The sequence below is a fragment of the Acanthisitta chloris genome, unplaced genomic scaffold, assembly GCF_000695815.1.
Source record: "Acanthisitta chloris isolate BGI_N310 unplaced genomic scaffold, ASM69581v1 scaffold41902, whole genome shotgun sequence".
Lineage (NCBI taxonomy): Eukaryota > Metazoa > Chordata > Aves > Passeriformes > Acanthisittidae > Acanthisitta > Acanthisitta chloris.
The window spans coordinates 7,064-26,182 of NW_008662908.1; the positions used below are offsets into that span (position 1 = coordinate 7,064).

Consider the following 19,119-nt stretch of genomic DNA (forward strand, 5'->3'; position numbering starts at 1 on the left):
GTAGAACTCACTGCTGTCCTCCACATCCTGCCACAGCTCCCGCTCTGCTGGCAGCTGCCGCCCCACGCTCGTCTCTGGCTCTGCTGCCTCCCAGGCCGCTCGGCCCACCACAGGCTCCAGCACTTCCCGCTGCAAGCGCGGCAGCTTCTTGAACCGTCGCATATCGGCTGTGAGCCGGGGAAAGAGCTCCCGCTGGCTAGTCATGATGACGTAGAAGCGCAAACTGAGAACAAGGAGACACTTGTGACCTGGGGAAAGGATGCTCCCCTCTCAGCCGCACAGCAAACAAACCACGGGCCTGTCCCTGGCAGAAAGGATGCTTCTCTGCCCAGACATGGACAGATACCACACTGCCCAGGCCCCCACAGTGATCCTCCCCAGACAGCAAGAAACCTGCCTGTGCTGTCCCAGACAGGGCCAGTCCCCGCCAGAGCCCTCCTCCCCAGCCAGGAAGCTTTGGTGTCACGGGGCCCCATGGCTCACCGGAGCATGCGTCTCTCTGCCTCACTCTGCTCCTCAAATGGTGCTGCACTGTGACACACCAGAAGGGACACATCGAAGTCATCATGATGACGTAGACCTTCAGAGTCCTTGTAGGAGCCCGAGCTGGGAGAAAAAACACATCAGTATGAAGGGAACCTCACTTTGTTCCCCCAGAGTTCTTGGTAACAATGGAACCATTGGGCACAGGGAATTCCACAGAGCGGACTCCTCAGAAGTGCTATGGGAAATGTCAAATATACATGCACACATGCATGCAATCCCTGTTGGCCATCTCAGAAGAGCTGGCCAGAACTGCTGTCTGGCACTGTGTAGATCATCAGCTTTGCTGGCATCCTGGGGCAGTGTCCCCGGGACTGGCAGGTGTCATCAATCTCCAGCAGCTCCAGAAACTTGCAGCAGGTGCACTCACCTGTTCCAAATAGAGACCAGTGCATATTCATTCTGCTCTGTGCCCGGTGTTCCCTTCTTGTTGTCACTGCCCGTGGCCGGACGGGCCATGCGCAAGGGTTTCATGTGGTAGGTGTTGGCGTGGTCAGCGATGTAGTTGTACAGCTGGTGTGCAGTGATCATGTTGGTGGGCAGGGCCAGTGTGCCTAGTGGGAAAACACATTGCCATCACAGGAGACACTCCATGCCTCTTACCTGGGCAGAGCAGAGTCCTACAAACTACTCTGAGGACAGAACAACCCACTTCCCTTCCACAACAGGGCAGCAGGGAGTTCCCCTGGAGCTCAGGCCCTCATGTCACACTCATCCTGTCATCTCCCTGAATACTCCAAAGGTCAGGTTTATTTGTAAAGCGCATCAACCCCAAGTTGAGCTACATACCCTGGAAAACGTGGTTGCGGCCAAATTTGGGAATGTCAGGGTGGTGGGCAATGAAATCCTCCAGGAAGCTGGTGAGATGGTAGCCTTGGCGAAGAGTCATGTGGGAGCCCAGCAGATACTGGTGGACTATACGCAAGTGGAAGTCGTAGCTGAATGAATGCACATGCATGAGATCCCGCACCTTGTCACACTCCTCTGTGAAGAGCATAGAGAGCTGCGGAGGGACAGGGAGTCAAGACAGGAATGTTACCAGGCACCTCACATCCTCCCGCAAAGCCCTGCTGACAACATGGCACGGCCGAGCCAGTGCAGCTGCCCCAGCATCAGAGCTGGATGCAGCCTAGAAGCTGTGTGCATAGTGCAAATAGCAGACCAGTAGGTCTGGCCCCAAGTGATCCAGCTTGGTGACTCCTTCCACACTTGACCTCATCCTGGTCTCCAGTAGCAACACAGACTGATCGGCACTGCCTCCCTTTTGGCTTGAGGTTCATCCTCACCTTGAGCTGAAAGCCACATGGCTGTGGACAGAGCCTCCTTTCAGCTGAGCACTGCTCTGCACTGCCTAGTCCTCAAGTGGGTACAGGACACACCAGAGATGAAGTCCCAGCAAGTTCTGGATCTACAGGCAAAGACTCCCTGGATGTCCCTTGAGAGCAGGAGGCAGCACAGGGGCCTGTGTAGAGTGGCTGGACACAGAGATGGGCAACAGTAGCAGGTGCCCTGTGCTCAGTAACAGGCACTCAGGCCCCAGCGATGGCTGGTGTGACACAGCTGTGCCTGGAGAGGATCCCTCCAGCACGTGGCCATCACCAGCTGCACAGTGTGCCAGTTCTTCACCGGAGCAGCACCACCCTTCAAACAGTCACCCTTGGCCATGCTCCTGGCACAACTGCAGCTACTGTGCCAGGGGACAGCACTGGTGAAGGCCTCAGTCTTGCCCTCATGACAGGAGTCCACAGTTTTTTGGCTCTCTGACACCTTTGGGCAGTTGACCCACATCACAATCCCTTGGTTTAAGAGTGGGACAAGCAGGGAAAACCAGCAGGTAGGAGGCACTGGGAGAACAGGCTGCTGCATGAACCAGAGGGCAAATTGCATAGCCAGGACAAGCCTGGAGAGGAGCCTACAGCCCTGCCCCAGGACAGGTGGGTTGAAGAGCAAGAAACGCAAGGTGTTGCCCCCATGCCAGCATCTGGAGCCCACCCCATCCTCCTCTCAAGCTGTGCTGCCCACTGTGGTATGTACTATTAGGAAGGCATTGGCACAGGAGGCAAGAGGCAGCTCCCGTAGCCAGGTGCTGGGGCAGGAAGAGTGGAAGCACAGCCAGTGGAACATTCAGCCCTACACTGGCAGGTCCTGCTGTGCTCAGCGTGACAGTGGGAGGAGAGGACATACCGCAGACTCAGAGATGGAGCTGGGTCCCATGCAGCTCTTGCTGCGAACTCTGACTGTAAGAGTGTCCTGATGGAGAGAGATGCACAGCCAGTGGGAAGAGAGATAAGGCACTGCCCAGCCCTGTTCCTGCACAGGCCCAAGGTGGGAAGGGGGGAGAAGGGGGAGAAGGGGCAGAGGAGCTCAACTGCCCCACTTGAGGGAGCTGTGGGTTAGTCCCGGAGTACGGGAAGGCTGGCCAGGCTACTGTAGCAACTCCCACGCCTCTTGTCCGCTGCTCCCAGGACTATCCCACTGCAAAACCAGGCAAAGTCTTCCCCCAAGTCAGCCAGAGAGCCTGCATGTTCCCTGCAGCGCCAGATGCAGCCTGGTAACACTGCCCTGTGCGTGCGTGAGCTTTCCAGGAAAGGCTCAGCAAACCTTCAGACAAGGGCCTGGCAGGCTCTCAGCTTCGGAGAGCCACTCTTGGCATACATAAGAAGCAGCCTTGCTATAGAGCCACCTTGGAAAGGACAGTATAGTCATGCATGCCTCCTGTCTCAGACAGGCTGGAGCTGGCCAGCCTTTAGACAGCCACCCAGTGCCCTGAGGATAGGCCGGAGACACTCTGACACACCAGAGAGAAGGGAGCAGGAAACCCAGTGTTGTAGAGCAAGGCACAGAGGTATAAAGAACCAGGGCTCATGGTGCAGAAAGTGATCTCTTCTGACAATCATGTTCACAGATCCCTGCTCCCATTCCGCTTCCTTCTTGTTCCAAGGGAAGCAGAGAGCTTCTGGCTTTTCATGCAGTGACTTTCCCTTGAGCAGTCACATCTGTGCCAGAATTACTCCTATGCCTCCCCAGTCTGCTCTGTGTTGTTCCCCAGGCTAGGACAAGAGTCATCCTCTTGCCAAACCTCCCACCCCTTTCACTGCACTCCAGATCTGCTGAAGCACCATGCTGTGGCAGGCACGTGGCTGCAGAAGGCTCTGTGCAGTTCTGCTTTTCCATGAAGAGGGAGCAGAGCTCTCCAGAATTTGCTACACCTGAAATGCCCATTCTGTTCCAGAGATCACTGCCTCCCCCAAACCATCCCCTGACCCTAAGGAGCACCAGCTGTGCCTGCAAAACCATTACCTGAGAGTTCACAGACTGGCCCATGGGGATCCGCGAGCACTCCAGCGCATACTGCTTCACACAGAAGTAACAGCCCTGGAGGAGAGAGCATGTGAGAACAGCACAGGCCTTGGGCCTCTCCAGGGAAGGAGCATAGCCTCTGTGCTTCACCCTGTGGGCTGGGTCCCAGACACTCTTGCCCCATGTTCTGTCTCCCCTCCTGTCTGAACCAGCCAACATGTGGCTGAGCACAGAGCACCTTAACTGGTGCTGAGCCATTTACTATCTCTGCCCCAGGCAATTCTTACTGCTCTGAGCCCTGCAGAATGACCTCCAGCTGATCCAAAGTACTTCATGGAAGAAGCAGGACAAGAAGTGAAGAATCACATGTCCTTGCTGCACTCCTCATCACTCCCTTTGTCACCTCTGAAGACTATCCCTGAACCCCCAGACATCATACTTTGTTTCTTGTTCTTTCTTACCTGGAAGGCCAACTCCATGAGTACAATCCCACCTGGAAGAGCTCTCTGTAGATGGTAGGTGGCAACAGCAGGGCTTGTGCTCTGGGAAGAGAAGGACAAAGCTCAAGAGGCTCCCAGGCACACTAGGGTGCAAGGCTGCCATGAGGCTCTGTGGCAGAGGTGGAATAGAGGAGCCTCATTAACTGAACAACCTCACTGGAGCAAGGAGAGCAGACATGCCAGAGTTAACAGTGAAAAGAATCCTAACAAATCTAATAAACAGTCTCTGAGAGAGCACACCAGGCACACTTCTCCCTTCACCTCCTGCTTGCTCAGGCCAGGCTATCTCTATGGTTCAAGGACACTGTGGGCCAAGGAATGATGCTGCCCACAGAACCTCACTCCCTGATGAGGCTTCCCTTGGACAACCACATCTGCCTGACACAGCAGCTATAGGAGATATCCAGTCTCTAACAGCAGAGTTTAGCTGACAGCAAATTCATTTGCCATGTTTTGTCTCAATGGACTACTCTCTTCTCATTTTAACTGCAAGGTGTCTTATCCACAGTCCTGTGCCCACATCAGCCAAAGTCAGGTGCTAGTAAAGTGTCAGAAAAGGGTGATTAAATGCTATACAGTCTCATTGTTCATGGGTGATTCCATGAGCCACAGGTGGTTTCGGCCTACCTGTCCTCCAATGGATTCCTCCTCCAGGTACTTACCTATTCTGTATTGTAAGCTCACATTAATAAGACTCATGTAAGCTCTTGGTGTTCACAAAATCTTTTGATGATGACCAGTTAGCTGCTGCTCAAAGAAACACTTCCTTTAGTTTTGAAACTGGCTCCAAATACTTTTATTTGATGGTCTCTAGGTGTTGTACTGAATAAGGCAGCAAAGGGTCAATCCCTTTCCAGGTTAGCTGCAATTTGGTAAAGCTCTGACCAGTGCCTCCCTAGCTGTCACTTCTTTAGACATGAGGAACTTCAGTCTGCTCTCACAGTAGAGCAATTCCAGCCTTATCTTCTCTAACTTCTTCCACTTCAGCATTCATCTCACTTTAAATAAGAGATTCTTCTGCCTCAGAGTTGCCCTTAGCCATAGATACTGAGGATTTTCTGACAGGTAAACCTCCAGAATCCCACCCAAAGGCAGCTGTCCTGACCCCTGTTCCTTTTCTGAGCCACTCCAAATTATTGCCATCCTTTTGAGATTTGCCCTGGTTCCACCCAGTCCCAAGAAGAGCCTCCAAGGCCTGCAGGAGGACACACAGGAGGACAAGGAGCTCTTATCTGACCTGATAGCCCAAAGGTGGTGCTGGTCTAACAGACTTTTTTTGGCTTTGGTGCTTTCTCTGCCCTCTCACATCCTTTCTGCCTGAAACTGATTCTTAAGCCAACCAAGAGAACTGCTCCCTCCACAGCCTGACTTCCATCCCAGTTCCACCCCATAACAGGCATGCACTCACCTTTGGACTCCCTTCTGTTTTCGGCTTCGTGTAGGAAAAGGACCCTCTTCCCTCCACACCCATTGCTGCCAGAGCTCGGATCCGGCTTGTGCTACTGGAAATGACAGCAGAGACAGCTTAGAGTAGGGGAGCCAAGATCTCCTGTTGTGTCAAACCAGGACACAGCTCAATGTGTTGGCTCTTCTCCAACAACAGGGTTCCCAGAATGTCACTGACCTGCGAGTGGTAGGTGAGGGTGGCCGCACCTGGACCAGAATGAAGCCCATACTCTGCAGGTACTGGATGTATTGCTGCAAGAAGGTATTGCACATCTCCTGCAGCCAAGGCTCCTCCTTCACCTTGCAGGGCAGTGCTTCTGCAGAGTCACAGCTGTGGCTGCGGTCTCTTCCTGAAGCTGTAGAGTCATTTGAGCGGTGGCGCTTCTGGAACAAAAAATAAGTTCCTAAGGAGACTTGTTGTGATTGGCCCCTGCAGAGGGCACTCACTGAGATACCACCAGGTGCCCAGGTTGAGTGGAGGGCAGATCTCTCTGCCAAAGAGAGCGGACAGCTGGTTCCCCAAACACTGTCCTAGTGCACGTGCCAAAATACAAGATCCAGGATTTACCCAGACATGGACTGACCCAAGCTACTTCATGCAAAGCTCAACAGAGCTTCAGCTCCCACTGCCATGGTAAGAATCTAATTCCCTTATGAATCCTGCTGACTTCTCAGGATTTATGAGCAGTTCAGTAGCAACTGAAAAAGAATAGCGTTTCCTTTTAAACATTTTCAGTTCTCCTTTTGATGTCTTGGATACTCCTTTTCTTTGTGCTGTGAGAGGTTTCTTTTCTTGATCTCTCAACTTCAAGCCTGCCTATCTGCTCCACCTACCACAGGAGCTGTCTCTTTACTGGCATCTCTCCAGCTACTCTCTAACCTTCTCAAAGTCTCTCCAGTTCAGTGCCTTTGCCACAAGGTGCTTAGTCTCACGCTTCCTGTCCAGATGAAGATGTTAATACACTAGTATTTTAGAAACTTACTGGCATATTACCCATTACACTAACACCCTTTCTGATGTACTCTAACCAGTGTGTTTTTTGTATCCATGTTCACAAACTGAAGAACCCCACTGAGATGTTTGTTCTGTACAGGCTTTGCAATGAGCGTACAATACAGGAGGATCAAATTTCTCTCCACATTGTGCTTTGCTTTACTGGGAAACAGGTCCCAGCTCCCACAATAGCTCTCATTTCACAGGCTACTCAGGTGCCTCTCGAGTTCCTTGCAGTCTTTTTTCTGTTCTGACCAATCTGAACAGCCCTACAGCACTGCACAGCTTGGCATCTCATATGTACCAATAAATGATCTAGAAATACAGAACCCAATACACCACCTTCAAACCCCTGCTGCCAGGCTCTTCAAATTCAATAACCAATTTTCACTTTGCTCTGTTCCAAAAACAAAGTGAAGTTTTCATTCTGTGATGATACTTTGTCTTTCACTTTTGAGTGCTCAATTTCTGTAGCAACCTCTGCTTAAAGACCCTGTCAGAATCCTTTTGACATTTTGATAAATTACAACAGCCTGTTTGTCCCTTCTGACACACGTACAGACCATGAACAGCCGGTATGGGATCTGCACCGGTTAGAGTCTGTCAGGTTGCAACCTGCTCACGATTCAGCTGGTTTGCTTTCAATTGTTCCCATTATTCGCTGGGTCCAGGAAAGGTTTACCAGGTCTGGCTGCTGAATGCATAAGGGAAGTTTTGCTTCCCCAACAGATCAGTACCAGACAGTGCTCTCTGATGGCTTCACTAGGCTCAGCCCTGAATTCTCTGGGCAGAAAAGGAAATCAGTCTTCCCCATGGTGTGGTTGCAGGCTTTGAGGACCCAACTATTTTCTCAGTCTCCATCTTACAGGGTTCAAATTCATCCTGTAATGCAGGAGTGAGCTCAGAGCAGTCCTGTCTTGGCAAAATCTTGCAAAGCCATCCTTTGTCCCAGTGCACAAAGTCCAACCCCACTGGTGCTTGCTGACACTCACCTTTCCCTCTACCTTGCCCAGCTGGTCAGTCTGGATTTGCTGCCGGAAGGCTGGGTCAAAGAGCAAGGGGGTAGCACAGTAGTGAACCAGGCGTGAGGACTGCTTCAGGGTCTCCAGGTCTGCCAGCTGCATGGCACAAGAGGGGCATGGTTACAGCGCACACCCCTCATCGAGCCTGGGAACAAGTTGTCCACAATACTACACTGCTGCACAGAGATAAATGCTAGAGGGATCCCCCTGGCTTTACAGCCTTTCCAGTGCTGGGCAGTGAGGCCCTATGGCAAAGTGTGGTGCTAGAGCCCAGCAACCCCAAAAGTTCAAGCACACAGAATTGCTCTACTGCCAAGCACCATCCCCAGCATACACTGTGCTCAGAGCTCCAGTGTTCCCCTTTGCCACAGGAAAGCTGGTGTGCCCAGTGTGCTGTAATAAGGCTCAGTCTACCACCCACCCAGGCTGCACTCACACTGATAGGCATGTTGGACTGCGCTGATCTCTGCTGCCAGGTAACAAAGAGATTTTCGATCTTCATCTGTTTTTCCAGTTCTGGCAGGAAGAGAGCAGTCACAAGAGCATCATCACTACTGCAAGTATTGACTCTCTCCTTCACTCCCACTTAAACCAGCCATAACCCATTCCCATAGAAAACTGACCCTTGTCAAAACTCTTGTTCTGCTCTTTCTGAGCTACTTTTCCAGAAACAGGATGATTAGGCAGGCTCTCGTGATATCAGCCCCCTTGCTTTACCTTTCCTTTCCATGCTCTTGATTTCCAGGAACTGGGCCCCATGCCAAGCCACAGGGTCGAAAGGTCCCGAGTCAGGCCCATGGGGTATGCGCTTGATGGTGGTAACATCCCGCAGAGCTTCATCAAAGGGCACCACATCGGGATGGAAGTGCAGAGATGGCAGACTGCGGGCAGAGCTGCTCAGCCGGCCTTGCTCCTTGCTAGGTGGGGGACAGGAGCTCCGGATCAGTGCATCCACCTCCAAAGTGGAGTTCAGGAAAGGATTTGGCTCCTAGTCAAGCAGACACAACCATGAAAGCCTCCTTAATGCCAGCCTTTGAGCAAGAAGCCACAAGAACGGAGTAAATCCAGTTTTGGCTATCTGCAGGCATCTCTGTTAGCCTTCTCCACTACCAGTCCCAAGGAAAGCAGGCCTGGGACCAGCATGTTCCTAATGTGTAGTTGGAAGCCCATTCCCCAGCCTTCTTCACCCTAATTAATTCAGTCACAATTAAGTGCTGCCAGCAGCAGAACCTGGCTTCCCTTTCCACTCCAGGAGTAGACAGCAACAGCCTGGCTGGACACAGTCACAGTCAGACATGTGAGTGGCTGGAGACACCCTGCCAACTGGCATACTAAAGCACAGATGCCTACAACCTTCCTTAGACTCCCAAACTGCCCAGGACCCTCCTGAAGAAGAAAGGACTGCCCTGCCCAGACGGGTGCCCGACCTGCTTGCTGTCCTCATGCCATGGTGTGTCCATGAAACAGTGGTGGTGGAAGAGTCCCATCTTCTGGCTGAGCAGGCAGTGCACGATGTGGGACCGGGCATTCTGCCACTGCAACAGGCGAGTCAGGGAGCAGTTCAGGTTTGCCCCCAGGTCTGGGGACCAGTTGTAGGTGTAGAGTGTCAGCTGGAGAGAAAGGAGTGGGAGAACAGCTGAAGGGCCATCTCAGAAAGGGCCTGCATGGTGACACAAGCTGCCCCAGGTGTTCTGGGCAGTACTTGCTGCAGTTGCAGTTATTTTCAGGCTGGGACAGGAGTGACAACAGCTCATTCACAGCCCCCTGTTAACAGCCACAGCACTGGTGGTGGTGTTTGCACTGGCAGCACAAGTGCTCAGCCTGGTGTGGGCCTTGTGAGGAGGGAAAGGGCAACTACAGCCCACAGTGGGATATAAGGCAGAGACAGAGAGACCTGCTGCCTATGGCACTCCCTAGAGCTCTGCAGGGAACCCACAGCTCTGCTTGTAGAACAAGCAGAGACATCCTGCACAGCTGCTTTGGAGGACTCTTTTCTACAGAAGGCTGGTTGGTTGCCTGCAGAGGCACTCTGCCTCTCTTCTTTCTAGCCCTAGGCCAGTTGGGAACAGCCTTTCAGGAGACAACATCCTTACCTTTTTGTCAATGATCTCCATGAAGAGGAATCTTTGCCGGGGCACCAGGTCTCGACCAACAAGGCTGGGATCAGAGCCTCTCTCTGCCGAGCTGAGCTCCATGGCCTCAAAGCGCTGGAGCCCTTTGTGAGCTGCAAGAAGCCACAGTTATGACCCTCAGTACCAGTTCATCCTGCTCTTACATCCCACATGCCGTTAAAGGTGCCATGCCACAGTACTGCTCAGCTTTTCTTGAAATAAGCAATTACAAGCAAATTTGAGAAAAAGGTCTCCGGAGGCAAAACCAGACAACCCACAAGCGGTCTCTCCCAGCAAGGAGAGGAATTCTGATCAAACATGACCCCAGCACACAGTCCTGGGGACCATGGCCAGGCACTCACCCTGTTCTGTGCTGCAACGCCACTGCTGGAAGTTGCGTCCCAGCAGGATGAAGTGCCTGACAGCTGCAGGGCGAGGGCTGGAACTCTGGCCAGGCTTATACGGCAGGAAGGCAGTGCCCCGATGATAGCTGCAAAGGAAGAGCCCCAAAGGTGGCTGATGAGTAGAGCCGTGGGAGCAGAGGCTGGCACAGCTGATCAACATTTGCAATGCCAAACAGCAGCTTGTGAAACGTGCAACTCACCAGATCTGCTCAAACACCTTGACAGTGGTGTCGCTCGCCAGAGCAGTGACCAGGTTCACCACTTCTACTAGGATGGAGGACAGGAGGAAACGGGAAACCATCTCCAATGAGCACTGCTGCACTGATGGGCACCCTGCATGGAAGAGGTACTGTAGGACTAGGTGCCAAGCTGCCCCAGAGTCACATCCTGCCCACATCAGCTGGGGAGAGGGCCAAGAGACTGAGGCAGGCAGAGATGGAGAACAAGAACCTTATATGGAGGAGAAGACAGAGGCTGAAATAACCCCTGGTTTCAGGCTGTGGCCTGAAGTAGACCTGGATCAGACTCCCTGAAGTAGACCTTGACTATGAGCACAGAGCTGTATTCCCCCATTTACTCCTTTTTCCCTGGCTTACTCCTCACCAGAGGAAGAGAAGAGCTCTACCTTGCCAGCTGGAGCATGAGAGGATGTACAAACAAGATGAAAAGTAATCAGAAAGTAGCAACCCGGGCAGCCACACAAACCCAAATCCCATCACATGAAGTGCAACCCTACTCCTATTCCTCCCTCCCTGCATGACTGTCTCCCATGTAACTTCATAGTCCCAGAGCAATGTTGCAGCAGTTCAGATCCTTCATCCCAGCTACATCTGGGAATTAAATCACTACCACAGCTGGTTGTTGAAATCCAGGTCTCTCCAATGGAGCTGCAGCCAAGTCTAACAAACCCTGGACTTGGAGCATGGTAGATGTAATCATGGGCCTTAGCAGGTTTGCTCAGATGCACAGACACAGGACAGGACTACTACAACAGCTTTCAAATGCTGATGCTGGCCCTGAGACCAATGGGACTGGTGGAGTTGGGGAGAGACAGGGTGTGCAACTAGGCAGAGATTGGCAAGGGATGAAGACAGATGGTGCCATATGAGGACTTGTCCTCAGAGCTCTGCGTAGAAAGGCCCTCTCCCAGCCCATCTGGAGAAGCTGGGGCCTGAGACACATACCCAGGTGGTTCATGAATGACATCCACTGCTGGCAGGTTTGATTGAAGAGCGGGTGCATGGTACCTACATCCCCTTCTTCCAACTGGCAGGCTCGGCGCCTGGGAAGAGGAAAAGGAAGTACAGTTATACCAGATCAGCCAACAGCAGTGAAGGCACAAAAGTGCATCAGTCCCCTCCTAGTTCCAGAGCAGAGCCCCAGGAACCTCCTTTCTGGGTTAATACAATCCCTGAGCTGGGTCACTCTTGGTCAGTAGCCGTAGGGGTGTCAGATGTTACACAGGGCCCCACAATGCAGAGAAGGGATCTCTGTTGGAAAGAACCACCTGTACTCCCACCAGCACTCCAGCAATAAGCTTTGTGTGTGGAAGGCAGTCCTTCTAAACTGTCTATGTAAGGGAGAAACTACAAGGAAAAGGAATGTGGTTCAGAGGATTGAGACACAGAGAACCAGCAGGATGTCAGGCTGCAGACCGACGCACAGCAGATGAAGGGAACAACATTCTGGCTGCCCAGCCTGCAGGCTGTGCTTGCCTCTGTGCCTGTTCCAGTTCAGCTGTGGCTGTGGCCCGATCCTGGCTCAGGTGCTGTTTGACATTCTCAGTCTTGGGCCGCCGCCTCGTGCGAGCCTCTTCTGGCCTCTCCAGCACAATGTCATCGGTAGTCTTGGGGCTGCCCAGCTCCGAGGGCTCTGCCTTGCTCTAGGGGAGAAAGAGGTAAGTTAATGCTGTGCACACATACAGCCTAGCCAATGCCTTGCTCTCAAAGTCCCTGTGGCCAGCCTGGCCTCCCACCCCCAGTCAGATTCCTCCCCTGCATTCCTCCTGGCCTGACACATCACGAGGACTTACAGGCCCTGCTCCCTACTGGTTCCTTCAGCAACATTACCAGCATGTCCCACAAGCTGCGGCGTGTCAGCTTGCTCGTGGGTGTCACTGGCTCTCCAGAGCTGGGCGAAGGGGCAGAGGTGAAGTGCAAGGGTGGAGGACAGCTCCTGCCAGCCCCACCACTGGCCAGGGCCAGGCCCTTGGTCTCTGACATGGTCCTCCTTAGGCCTCCTGTGGAGACAAAGCAAATCAGACTCCCCAGAGCCTCCTGCTGCAATGCTGCTGTTGTTCCTATGCACTCTGCTGTGTCTGGCCAGAGCCTGGCTAGAGACAAGGGACAGCCCTCAGTAACATCCAACAAAGTGGATTCAGTCTTGGGGAGCACACAGACTTTTGAATATCTCTTCCAACACTAATATCTATGATGCATCTTCCCTGAGACATCACATACCACAGCTTGCAGAGGGGAGAGCAGCTTCCTCCCTCCTGGTCCACACAACTTGATTCCCCCTGGCACAGCTAAGCTCCTGCAGGCCAGGCAGGAGGAGCAAGGCTGGCTGGAGGCTCAAGGTGGCCATCCTGGCTGAGCTCTCACCTGGAGAGCTCAGGTCCTCCAGGTCTGCAGCACTCAAGGGGCAGGCAGCTTCCATGCAGAGCGGGGCTGGCAGCACAAGGAACTCCATGACGGCATCACAGAGAGCATGACGCAGGGCCCCGCGCAGCTTCTCCGACAGCTGCAGCAGGCTGATGTTGCCCTTTTCCCAGATATCCAGGCGCACCAGCACGCAGGGCTCTGTGGGGAAAGGGCAGCCCTGCATGGCTATGCAACCCTGCCTTCACCAGCCCTCCTAGGTGCCCCAGGGGATGTGGTGGCAGCAGGGAAGTGGCAGCTTGTGGTCTGTTTCACTCCCTACCTGCAGGCAGGGTGTCAGCCTCTGGCTGGTGCCTGCTGACCGCAGTGAGGCTTTCAAAGTCGGTGTCCTGCAGCAGGCCCACGACGGGGGAGGAGGAAGGCAGCTTCAGAGGGTCAGGCCTCTCCCAGTGGGGCAGCAAGGTGGGGCTGCCATGCTCATCCACAAATGTCAGTGCAATACACGCGATTCCTGTGGGCAGAGCCTTGATCAGCCCAGCACCAACTACACCCCTACAACTCCTGCCTACAGCCTGCCACCCCATAGCTGGGACTGTTGTGTCACCACTTGAGTTGCACAGTGCCACGTGGCAGGCAGGGCCCACAGGAGGGGAGGCAGCCAGGGGAGCAGAGGCCAGCTGTGCCTGTGGGGAGCCAGGGTAAGAAGCATACGGTGTCCCCATCATTCCAAGAATCCCTCTCCTGTAGAGTCATAGCAGACTTCACGTTGCCCTGTGGGAGCTTTCTGACTTGTCCAGCCCCATATGCAAGAGGATGTATCTTCATATGCACCAGGAGGGCCTTTATGCAGATTGATTCAGGATGGGGTTCACCATCCCCACCCTCCTAAGAGTCAGAGTACAGAGCATGGGTACTCATCAGCAGTCCTCTCCAGGCTGTGAAGGACCTCAAGTCCCTGCAGACATGACACTTTGCTGCAGATTACACTCACAGCCCCCTCCTCACTGTACACCCAAACAAGATCACATGCCTTCCCCATGCACTCCAACCAGCAGGACTGGGGACAAGGCAGACTGACACCTAGTATTAGTCTGGAGTTGCTGCAGAGAAAAATTCAGGCCCTGTCTGTTGCCTCTTTATGCTGAGCCCTGTGCACACACAACAGGACAGCTCAGAGATGCAGAGCAGCAGTGTGGTTCCTGCTTCACAGCCCACATGCTGTACGCTCTGGCCACACAAGAGAAGCCCTGCTATGGACCAGAGTGGAAACAAGAGCTGATTCCCCATGGCCCAGCTCAATGGCCAGGACACCAGGGAAGCAGCAGCACGGAAGCAGCTGTGAGGTCCAAACCTCATGATGTAACCCTAGATGTTCCCATTCCCTTTCAAAGCCCCTTGACTAAGCCAGCACTGAGGTGACTGGATGGCAAAGCTGCCCCAATACTGCCAAAGGGTGATGTGCCCAGCTGCAAAGAACCTCAGCTTCACAGAACTGCTGAGTTCATACACTGTCCTTCTCCATCCCAGCAAGGATGGAAGTGACACCAGACTCTGCTGCCACTGAGAAACTGAACTGCCCCTGACTGGATCCACAGCACCACACTGAGGACCAATGTCCTCCCTGTGCTGAAACAAATCCAGCCCAAAGAGGCTGTGCCCAGGTCTCAGCAGCAGCAGCACAACCACCTGGTCTCCATCATTCCTAGTGAAGCATAAGTTCTGCAGCAATCCTTCCTCCAAGGTATGGCAGATGCAAGGGAGAATGCATTGGGTTGGAGAGAGCTGCTCACAAAGGAGAGAGGTAGGCATTCAAGTCAGAGGGAGGCTCATGGGCATCCACACCTAGGAAAGAAAACTATACCTATAAGCACCACTCCACTTGAAGAAAAGTACAGGACCTGCCTTGTCTCAGAAGTGCTCTGCAACAGCCTCCCCGAGACAGGCACAGCAACCCTTTATCCAGCAAACAACGGAGACGTTCATAATTCCCTAACTATCAAAGGTAGAGGGGACCAGGATTTTACCCAGCCTTATGCTCCTTCAGGACAGGGTAGGAAACCTCCCACCTTGCAGCTCCACAGGGATGTGGATGTCAATACAGAAGTATCAAGAGCAGCAAATCTGCCCCACATGACAGTGAATATGAGCTCTACCAATCAGACTTTCTTTAAACCATAAAGGGCACAAACTCCTCAACAGTCTGGCTTGGGAGTCAGCTCCAGGCCCACCAAAATGACCATGACTATAGACCATGATGTAGTCACTCCCCTCTTCTCCTCCTGGATAAATTACCACACCCAGATGCTTGAACCTCTGGCATATTTCCCTATCACACTTATTTCTCTACGTCTGCTCTGCTTCAGTCTGTCTGAGCTGAGGGCATGAGAACAACCAACCACAAAGTCCCACGTCCTCCTTGTCCTGGGACACAAGCTCCAGAGAGGGAGTACACACAGCAGTGCTTGCAAGCAGGCCAGGGCAGCAGCCTGCCCCTGCACCACCAGCAGAAAGGCTCTCTCCTCTGTGCCACAGGGAAAAAAGCTTCCAGGAGCACAGAGAAGCTGAAAAGCAATCACTAAATCACAGGTAAGAAACAGCTAAAAAACTCAAGACCTGAGCTCTGAGGCTATAGGAAGAGCTACATTAGCAGGAACTGCCAAGCGTCTTACTACCTGGTGCACTGGAGGTGGGGTGCTAGGGAGCTTTTATCTCCCATCTGTGAGGGACTGTGAGCTCCCTCTGATCCAGGCTCACTGAAATACAAAGCACACATCTAGTGGTGCCCAGCCACTCAAGCCCCTTGCCGTGCAAGGGAACCCTCCACCCCAGGACACAGCCGCTGGGAGAGTGGAGCATCAACGACAGCTGAAACATCGTGACTCCCATCTTCCTTGGGGAGGAGATACCTGTTTGGACCTGTGGGAAAAAAGATGCAGGATTTTGGAGTTCACTGCTTGCAAGCTAACAGGGCAGCACCCTCAGCCGCTGGGATTCACAGAGCTGCCATCTCAGGGCAGCAGGTTCTGTTTGCTCATTTATCCAGCCAGCAAGAAACAGGAGGCTCAGCTAAATGGACATACACACACAGACACACAGAGGACTCAGAGCTGAAGCCACAACACAGGGAAAACAAGAAGAGCAGGGACCAGAGGGGCCAGGGAGCTGCACGGGAAAAGGAGATGGAGTAATACTTGGAGCCACAGGTGCTACCTTGGAAGTGGGAGAGTGGAAAGAGGTGCTGCACAAGGTCCGACATGGTACCTACATAACAGAAGAACATTCAAACAGTGCACGAGGGGCACAAGACACACAATAGCCAGGTGACAGACCACACGGCCTGGACAAAACATGGCATGACGGCCTGCAGCAAGGGCCCTATCCAATCCCTCCTCCAGCAGTACAGAGAAAAGAACAAGGACATCACCCTCACAGCTCATGCTCTGTTACGTGCAGCCACATTTTCTTTTGCAGCGAGGCTCCTGCAACAACTGTCCCTGCTCCTATCTCCAGCCCCCGAGTCTCTGTGCCCCACACTGAGTTCTTGTTGTGTCTTGTCCCACAGCTACTGCAACCTAGAGCTGCTTCTTGCAGCAACCTGTCAAGCTTAGCAAGTTGCTCTGTGGGAGACTTTAACTCGCTCTACCACACATGCAAAGGTGTGCAGTCCCTCAGGCACACACCCTGGCCAACTTCCAGCCATCGGAGGAACACACCACCCCAGGCTTTCCACAGTGACTCATAGCTCTCCAGCATGGGAAAACAGCACTCCAACACACAGCCCCATCCTCTGTTTCAGAAGAGTTGATACCTTTTCCACCAGTGCCTTGGCCACCTGGCTTGTTGTAGAGATAGAGATCCTGGTCAGGGATGCTTCCATTGTGGTTGAAGTAGTGCTAAGGAGAAAAAGGAAGAACAGTGACAGAGATTAGAGAACTTGCCTTAACTGGAAGCAGAGGCCCACGTGTGTGCAGAGCTCATCCCCAGACCTGTAGCAAGCAAATCCAGACTTACTCAAAAACACTTGCCAGCACAGCCTTCACCAGCTGGGCTGAAGGAACCCCTCACAGCACTATGCAGAGGTATATAGTACTACACATCTGGCCTCACCCTCTGTCTTTGCGAAGGCCACGCTTTTATTAATCCTGATGTTCCACAGTCCTTAGATCTGATGGAATCATGCAAGGAGCCAAGTACAGCTTTGAAAGGGGGCCTTGTCCCAAGCTCCTGAGAGATAATTGTGGGCATGAGCTTTGTGGTTGCTGCTTTTTTTGCACAGGAAGTGATCACTTGTGTGAAAGCAAGGCCTGTCCAGGCTAAACAGGATGTGCTCACAGTCCTGCAAAACTCCCCCAGGCTTCAGGATTCAGTGTGAGTTTCTCCCCAACCTTACATGGCAGAGCTGGGAACATGGTGTCTGAGCTGCCCCAAAACACACTCCCAGCAGCATGTAGAAGCTGGGCGCACGGCTGTCCCGACTCTCAGCCCTCCTCACCTTGAAGTGATGCTCCACATTGCTGTCGGTGTACTTCGGGGTGTGAAGGAAGATGAGCAGGTTCTGGCGCAGGTAGTAGGCCACAGCATGCAGCCAAGGCAGGGCGGAGGGCGGCAGTGTGAACTGCAGGACCTCTGTGGGTGGCGTCCCAGGGGGCTGGATAAACTACACAGAGAAGGCTCTAAAACTCAGCTTGGACTAGCAGAGTGCCCTGGGGCTCTAATACTGATACAAATTATGCCAACTAGCTGTGCAAAGGGACAGTGTGGTGGGCAGAACTCAGCCCCATAGACAGTGCCCTGGGACAGATGTGGGCAGATATTCCAGGGGTACACACAGGGAGGTCCTGTCATGCTGCAAATCCAGCAAAGGGGATCTCCCACCTACCCTGGCACCCACATAGTGTATACCTCAGTGAACACTAGTCTGACCAAGCACTGGAGCAGGGAATGGGATGCAGCAAACTGTCCTGGTCTTGTTTAGGGCAGGAGAGGCTGAGACAGGTCAAAATATAGAAAAATGTTCTGGGCTCTGGGATGAATAGAGCAGACAGCCAGTGAGGTACCTCCACATCTGCTGGGGTCAGCTTGCAGTTCCGCACCAGCATCACAGTGATGATATCCAGGGTGGCCTCATCCAGGCGTCTGCGCAGCACTTTCACCAGCTCGTCTGTGATCTCAGGCCCTGACAAGTAAGCAGAGGTACAAGCAGTTTTTTCACCCCATCCAGTAAGCATGGCCATAACCAGCCTTCCCTGTCTGTTCAGGATGTGCCACCCTCACTTCCCACAGGGAACATGAGCTTTCCCACCATCAGCTTCTTCAGACATCTTTTTCTACCTGTTCATGATCACAGAAGACTGCTGGGGCAGTAGGCAAAGACAAATGCACTCATGCACAGGGGAAGTTGGCATAAGCCACATGGTCTGCTGGAGCAGATCTGCCACGGATCCTTTGTTTACATTCCCATTCAGACAGAACAGAGAGCAGCTCTGGGCTAAGGAAGAGCAGCTTGCTCAGGAGGGAGATACTTCCTCTGCTCTTCAAGCAAAGAGGGCAGGGAGCAGAGCTCTAACCCTCTGCTTTACATCAGCACAGTCTATCTGCTGCCAGTTGCTGTAATGCATACCTGCTGGGGCAACACCATGAACCATCAGCTGGATGTGCCTGTCTATCTGTCCCACGGGGCGGGCAGAGTCCACACTACGGCATGAGGCTGTGTCCAGAGAGGAACGAGAACCCTGGAGAAGTAAGAACAGCCACATGGAAGTAGTTTCCCTATGAATTCTAGATGCATCACTGTCCCAGGCTCTCAGCAAGGTCATGTGGAAGCCACTCACTGCTGCCCTACTCCACATACGTACAAGTTTTATCCTACATAAAATCCAGGTTGGTCAAACTACTTGAGTTCTCTCCAATCCTAGTGACCAAATGCACCCATGTCCACTCCCAGAGAAAGTGGCAAACTCACCATTAGATCCTCGGTGTAAATGGGCTCCTGGCTGCGTGTCAGTGCCAGTGAGCGAGATGCTGGACAAAGGCTGCTCTCTGCCTCCCACACCTTCCCACTGTAGGTGGTTTCAGTCAGCCTGAATACAGGAGAAAGATATGTCATCCTCCATTCCCCAGGATGACAGCATCATACATCCACAGAAGATCCACATCTTCCTTGCTCTCCCCTGTGCACTTTCTGGGGACTAGCCCACAG

The 19,119-nt window shown here is 53.1% G+C and overlaps 1 protein-coding gene across 1 annotated transcript in view; it reads right to left on the minus strand.

Moving 5' to 3' along the window:
- SZT2 (seizure threshold 2 homolog (mouse)) overlaps positions 1 to 19,119 on the minus strand; it is a 56,845-nt gene that overhangs the window by 3,443 nt on the left and 34,283 nt on the right. Inside the window, exons 44-68 of the mRNA XM_009070772.1 lie at positions 18,883 to 19,000; positions 18,541 to 18,652; positions 17,978 to 18,096; positions 17,413 to 17,577; positions 16,729 to 16,813; positions 13,243 to 13,431; positions 12,924 to 13,121; positions 12,390 to 12,559; positions 12,036 to 12,202; positions 11,505 to 11,602; positions 10,521 to 10,653; positions 10,279 to 10,406; positions 9,899 to 10,029; positions 9,233 to 9,415; positions 8,523 to 8,793; positions 8,242 to 8,321; positions 7,776 to 7,901; positions 5,968 to 6,173; positions 5,752 to 5,845; positions 4,305 to 4,385; positions 3,844 to 3,918; positions 1,333 to 1,546; positions 914 to 1,097; positions 484 to 606; positions 1 to 223 (exon numbers count right to left, since the gene is read on the minus strand). Of these exons, the coding sequence (XP_009069020.1) occupies positions 1 to 223; positions 484 to 606; positions 914 to 1,097; positions 1,333 to 1,546; positions 3,844 to 3,918; positions 4,305 to 4,385; positions 5,752 to 5,845; positions 5,968 to 6,173; positions 7,776 to 7,901; positions 8,242 to 8,321; positions 8,523 to 8,793; positions 9,233 to 9,415; positions 9,899 to 10,029; positions 10,279 to 10,406; positions 10,521 to 10,653; positions 11,505 to 11,602; positions 12,036 to 12,202; positions 12,390 to 12,559; positions 12,924 to 13,121; positions 13,243 to 13,431; positions 16,729 to 16,813; positions 17,413 to 17,577; positions 17,978 to 18,096; positions 18,541 to 18,652; positions 18,883 to 19,000 (3,673 nt within the window). The remainder of the gene's footprint in view (positions 224 to 483; positions 607 to 913; positions 1,098 to 1,332; positions 1,547 to 3,843; positions 3,919 to 4,304; positions 4,386 to 5,751; positions 5,846 to 5,967; positions 6,174 to 7,775; positions 7,902 to 8,241; positions 8,322 to 8,522; positions 8,794 to 9,232; positions 9,416 to 9,898; positions 10,030 to 10,278; positions 10,407 to 10,520; positions 10,654 to 11,504; positions 11,603 to 12,035; positions 12,203 to 12,389; positions 12,560 to 12,923; positions 13,122 to 13,242; positions 13,432 to 16,728; positions 16,814 to 17,412; positions 17,578 to 17,977; positions 18,097 to 18,540; positions 18,653 to 18,882; positions 19,001 to 19,119) is intronic.